Raw genomic sequence first — 6,667 nt, forward strand, 5'->3', positions numbered from 1 at the left:
AGTCGTTTTAGGGGTTTAGGGTTTGTTGATATTATCGCCATGCCAACGAAGTTGTAAATTTGGTTATAACTTTACACAGAAAACGTTTGTAAGCGATTATATTGCACTATAATCATTTTAAAACGCATATTGTTTATGTCTTGCGGCTATACTTTTGAAACAGTGAGAATTTTAAGGAGGAACAAGTCAAAAATAGTTTTTGTGGTGATCAGTATTATGCCACAAATGCTGTCGATTGAGCTCAACTTGTATTGAACCGGAAATATTCCTTTAATGACAACCCAAGGCTTTGTAAAAAGGCAAACAGGGGAGCGGCCCGCCTTGCTTTAGCCAATTAGAACCACCCTCTGCCTGTCAATCATTGTTGGCTGACATGTCTTCAGAGGGCGGGGTTTTGTAAAGATTGAAAGCCTAGTGGAAGTTAGTACGATTGAATCACTTTCAGCACCTTTAACCAAAATTCTATTAAACCTAATATATATATATTCCTCCGTGTCTTGCTAGCTAAGACCCTTCATTTTCTAAATGTCTTGGTTGTCTCGTGTTTTGAAGCCTGACCGCGACGCTTTGGCGTCACGTGACAGATTTTCTTCAGTTTCAGCACTTTGGACAGGGACTGTTTGTACTCGCTGGAATAATGAAGCTGGACACTAACAACTGGGCTTTAAGGATCACAATTAATACTCGATATGCTACTTACTAAATATGCCCCCCAAAAAACAAACACGACAACAACAATAATGATAGTACTAATAAATAAACAAAAGATGAGTAGAGTAGCATACACATAAGTGCAGACCATTTACCATTTTACCATATAATCCCAGTGAAGCTGTAAAAATATAAAGGTTTTTATGGCTGTGATGGTCTGTGCATACGTCAGCATCCCTCAACATTGCTTCCTGGGTCCGTCCGCCATCCCTTTAATGACGGGGACCCTGGAAATACACCGATCACCGTTATCTCGCAAGTATGGCCGATGTTCCAGCTGTCATAAACATTGCCATTTCGTTGAAGATCCAACCCAACGATGGGCCCGTGTTTTACAAAGTGGACGGGACGAGGTTCGGCCAGAGCAGGACAATCAAAATGCTAACGGGATCGAAATACAAAATCGAGGTGATCGTGAAACCGTGTAACGCGGAGGCCTTGTAAGTCGATTAAACATTCATTCTGGAACACGCGATCTATCTATCCATTGTTGATGCATCTGTCATTATATGTCGTCGCAATATGAATAACTCTCAAGACTCCCTGTTTTTCTCGGCTTTATGTGTGTATAGACAGATTGAATGCGTTTCCTTATTTCTGCAGTGCGACGTCCACGCTTAAAAACGATATACGGCTGTATCGAACCGAAGTGTTTGCTGTCCTAACTTGTGTTTTACTGATGTATTGAAGTTTAGATGTGTAACACTGCTTCTTGTTATAATATTCAGCACGATGGGTATCGGTGGAAAAACCTTCCCTTTGGAGCAGCAGTCCAAAGACGAAGAGCAGATTGTTTACAATGGCACCTACGATACTGAAGGTGTGCCACACACCAAGAGCGGGGACAGGCAACCTGTGCAAGTCTCCATAGAGGTAACTAAACCCCTAAATAGAATAGAATATTGCAGTGATTCTCAAACGTTTTCCAAAGTTAACTCCAATATCTGCATTGTCTAGGACAATATTTGAAGAACTGAATCCCCCTTAAACTAGGAGTGTCAATAGATAAAAAATACTTACATTTTAAAGGGATAGTTCACCAAAAATGAAAAATGTCTCATCATTTACTCGCCTTCATGCCATCCCAGAGGTGTATGAATTCTTTCTTCTGCCAAACTGTTGGTCAAAAAAGCACATAAAGGCAGCATAAAAGTAATCTAAGTGACTCCTACATTGGTTTAAATCATGTCTTCTGAAGCGATATGATAGGTGTGGGTGAGAAACAGATCAATATATAAGTCCTTTTTTACTATAAATTCTCCTTCATGCCCAGTAGGTGCACTATGCACAAAGAATGCGAATCGCTAAAAAAAATTTTATGTGAAAGTGAAAGTGGAGATTTAAGTATTGATATTTTTCTCACCCACACCTATCATATCGCTTCAGAAGACATGAATTAAACCACTGTAGTCGTATGGATTACTTATATGCTGCCTTTGTGTGTTTTTTGGAACATCAAAGTTCTGGTCACCATTCACTTGCATTGTATGGACCGGCAGAGCTGAAATATTCTTCTAAAAATCTTCATTTGTGTTCAGCAGAATAAAGAAAGTCAAACACATCTGAGATGGCATGAGGGTGAATAATTGATGAGAGAATTTTTATTTTTGGGTGAACTGTCCCTTTAAGATACAAGATTAAAATGTAGTGTTTCCAGAAGTTTCAGGAACTAGTGTACATCTAGTGTTTCTAGCATGTTTGATAATTTGAATAACTTATTTGAAAGAATTTAATGAATTTAATGTAATTTTGTAGCCCCCTTTGAAGTTTGCTGAGGCCCCATAATGGGCCGCAGCCACCTGGTTGAGAACTACCAGAAAATTGTATGTTCAAAACATCACAATTTCAAACATTTAAGGGAAAATAATGCAGAATTGGTACATTGATTAGAAACACATTACTGTCTGTTACTATTGCTCAGGGTCATCTATACAAACACCTAACCCTAATTGTTAAACTTTGGCACGAGACTTGTCCCACACTGTTTGTGCTACAGCCATGCGTGATACTTAAAATGCTGTGGCTTGTTGAGGAGAGGTGTGCTATTACCTTTCTAAGCCCTTCGGACAGATTTTTGGTCAGATGATCAAATGGACGAAAAAATCCCATATACTTACATTGAAGGACAACTCAAGGTTTTAACTAGGATTCACCCAGAAATTAAAACTCAGTCGTAATTTATTCACCCTCATGTTTATTTCCTCCATGGAACACAAAATTAGATGTAAGGCTGTATTTTAGCCTCAGTCACTATTTTACTTTTATCGTATGGAAACAATTTAATGAAAGTGAATGATGAACGAAGCTAACATTATTTAGTAACCACATAGCAACTTGTTAATAACCTGTCCTTAAAGGAATATTCTGGGTTCAGTACAAGATAAGCATTTTCGGCATTATACTGATTAACACAAAAAAACTTTTGATGGGTTCAGAAATGTGAAGCTTAAATAACCTTGTGAATGCGCTCTTCAGGAAAGGATTTAGTAAGTTATTTTTGTTACTTGGAACGACCCCCCATGAGTGAGTGCCCATTTAGTGCCCTTAAAGGTTACAAAAAATACTGTATGGGATTTTTAGCGTAATCAAGATGCTACTGTACATGTTCATATTTAAATTATTCCAACCAAATTGAAAGAAGTGGACAATTGATTGAGCTGAGCTCACTGGGAAGAAGATCAACTGTGAGATCACCATATAACCTTAAATCTTCTTGTCATTGCCAGTTCAAAGATGCCGGGATGTTTGAGACAGTATGGCAGGTGAAATACTACAACTACTACAAGAGAGAACACTGCCAATTCGGCAACAGCTTCAACTGCATCGAGTACGAGGTCAAACCCAACGAGACCCGCAGCCTTATGTGGATAAACAAAGAGGTTTTCCTATAAAACACGACTACAGCAGCACAGCAACAACAACAGCAGGAAACCTGCACAATGTCCTGTAACCATCACGGGGCCGCTGTGTGTCCGATAGATGACTCAAAAGTGCCCCGTGAAATAAGCTGTGAATACTAAAGGCTCCAGACAAGTGATCCATCAGGGTATTTGTTCCCCAGTCAACCAGTTATACCACTGCATGATCTGAACGTTCATGTTTTTAATTGTCGGTCGATCATGAACAGAATCTCTCCTCATTTGTGTCCCTTGCCATTTATCATGAGAAAAGATGGATATGTACAGAATTTGGCATTTCATTCGTTTAAGTATCCCGACCAGCCTCAAGTAGCAATGTAGGCTCAACCAATGGCATGAGGTTTTTGGGGGTCTGGGTAGCTCAGCACGTAAAGATGGTGACTACAACACCTGGAGTTGCAAGTTCGAATCCAGGGCGTGCTGAGTGACTCCAGTCAGGCTTCCTAAGCAACCAATTGGCGTGTTGCTAGGGTGGGTAGAGTCACGTTGGGGTAACCTCCTCGTGGTTGCTATAATGTGGTTCTCGGTCTTGGTGGGGCGCGTGGTGATTTGTGCGTGGATGACGCAGAAAATAGCATGAAGCTTCCACACGTGCTATATCTCCGCGGCAACGCGCTCAACAATCCACGTGATAAGATGCGCGGATTGATAGTCTCAGATGCGGAGGCAACTCAGATTCGCCCTCCGCCACCTGGATTGAGGCGAGTCACTACGCCACCACGAGGACGTGGAGCGCATTGGGAATTTGGCATGCAACAAATTGGGAAGAAAAGGTGATTTGTAATGATGATTCAAATTCTCAGCTCTGTCTTAGTCATTTGCACAACACATACCTGCTCTGTTATGGTTACAAACCTTCCTTGAACTTGCCTCCGATGAGAAGGCCTCACTGCAGGTGTGTATTTAACCCAGTCATTTGCTGTCTTAGAAATGGGCAGTGCTCCACAATGCTTGCTCAAAAAGGAGTATGAACGTATTCTAGATATATATATGACTCTCTATATTAGTATGTATAATGTAATAAATGTAAAGACAGTTAAAATTGGGGTCTTTTGAGACCAGCATTGACAAAACAATTATTTATTTGTGACAGGCGTGTATATTCCTCTTTGGTGTGACTGTGAGTGGATGTTCAATCACGTCTCTTTTGTGTTACTATTGGGTACTGCTATTTATGTTGCCTACCTCTTTACAGCTGTCTATATTGACAGGAAGTATTACTTCACAGGAAAGAGATAGTGCTACACTAAGTGTTTATTTTTATGGCTTTCTACTTAATGTTATGCAGATTTTTTTTTCAGTTCTCGTGATAGTTTGTTTGCTTGTGTGGTGCCTATGTGTGTTGCTAATATATCTGTTTTGATTTTTGTGTAACTTTGAGCCAAACTTTTGACGTTTTGTAAGAATATAAACAATCTTGTTGCTTGAAATTCTGTTCTGTTTGAAAGAATACATTAGAAGACAATACCAGCCAAGAAAAGACCAAAAGAATAAGGAAAGAATTGATATAATTTAGTAACATTCCTGTATCAAGATTGTTCATGTTATGCTGTGACCTTTGAACTCTGCAACTATTAAAACTAAGGGTGTGTGATAATTTCATAAAGTATTTCTATAAAACAGTACACCAGAATATTTAAGAAATATGCTCAGGTCAAGCTCATTGTATTATTAATTATAACTTGATTGTTTACAACATGATAATGAATGTTTATAGACCTGGAGGAAGATGTAATTTAAGAAACTGACTTTTGTTAGTTAAAGGGATAGTACAAAAGGCTAAAAGGAAAGTTTTATTTATCTAAAACAGGCCCGCCACAGCGATAGAGATACAATACACAAATACAGCTGCACACAAAACAGAGAACAGAACTTTCTAAACATGTCTGAAGATTTTATAGTTGAAGAACTGATGCATTTCTATGCCCAGCCTTATTTTTTTGAGCCGAGCACTCGGAAATCAAATAAAAACATAGAGGAGGCTACAGGCAACCTGACAGTAAATGACACGTGATAAAAGGCATATTTTTTGTCCTAACCAGCAGCGACGAGCAACGATTCATTCTATTGATCACTTGTTTTCCATTTTCAGCATCACGCGGGTAACTCGTTCACTGTGAAGTGGCACCGGTCCAGAAATGTTTGGGGTGGTGGTGGCGTAGTGGTTAAAGCACAGGGCTGTTAACCAGAAGGTCGCTGGTTCGAACCCCACGGCCACCACCATTGTGCCCTTGAGCAAGGCACTTAACTCCAGGTTGTTCCGGGGGTATTGTCCCTGTAATAAGTGCACTGTAAGTCGCTTTGGATAAAAGTGTCTGCCAAATGCATAAATGTAAATGTTTGAAAAAATAAGGCTGGGCATAGAAATGCATCAATTCTTCGACAACAAATTATTCAGACATGATTAGTAAGTTCTGTTCTCTGTTTTGTGTGCAGTTGTGTTGGGTTTTGTTGTCTCTATCGCTGTGGTGGGCTTGTTTTTAGATAAACAAAACAAGTTTTCGCTCGAATGCGTCAATGACGCGAGGGGGCTTCGTTAACTGTTGTTCTCGTGCACTCTCATGAACTCGCATAGGAGATCAATGGTCAATGAACATCTTCACTAAATGATACATTCGATTTTGTTTTGCTTTAATAACAATAATGACTTCTGAATGATACTTTTGCCTTCTTTTGAAGCTTGAAGAGGAGGTCACCATAAACTGCCATTGTAAGACATCATTGAGCAAATTTACTTTTCACAATTTCTCCCTTTGTGTTAAGAGAAAGTGTTATAGGAATATAACAACACAGGGGTGAGTAATGACTTAATTGCCATTTTTGGGTGAACTATCCCTAAATTAAACATGCCAATCTTTAAAAAAAAAGTTACCAGCATAGCCAAACAGACTAGAGCAGTGCGTCTTTTCACGGTTGTCAAACAGTAGCAAAATAGCGTCCTCAGCTGACAACTATTATGAATCTGACATTAAACCTGTATGTTCCGCTTCAACTAGTACACTATAAGAATGTGCAAAATGATTGACAGGACCAAGGGC

At 39.5% G+C, this 6,667-nt stretch overlaps 1 protein-coding gene across 1 annotated transcript; it reads left to right on the top strand.

Annotated features, from left to right (window-relative positions):
• Window positions 1-773: 773 nt before the first annotated feature.
• Window positions 774-5,215, top strand: LOC127644464 (CB1 cannabinoid receptor-interacting protein 1-like). Its single transcript, XM_052127654.1, has 3 exons — window positions 774-1,151; window positions 1,440-1,584; window positions 3,438-5,215. The coding sequence occupies exons 1-3, from the start codon at window positions 973-975 to the stop codon at window positions 3,600-3,602; spliced, it is 489 nt and encodes a 162-aa protein (XP_051983614.1). The 5' UTR covers window positions 774-972; the 3' UTR covers window positions 3,603-5,215.
• The last annotated feature ends 1,452 nt before the right edge of the window (window positions 5,216-6,667 follow it).

Source organism: Xyrauchen texanus, chromosome 5, assembly GCF_025860055.1.
Source record: "Xyrauchen texanus isolate HMW12.3.18 chromosome 5, RBS_HiC_50CHRs, whole genome shotgun sequence".
NCBI classification, from domain to species: domain Eukaryota; kingdom Metazoa; phylum Chordata; class Actinopteri; order Cypriniformes; family Catostomidae; genus Xyrauchen; species Xyrauchen texanus.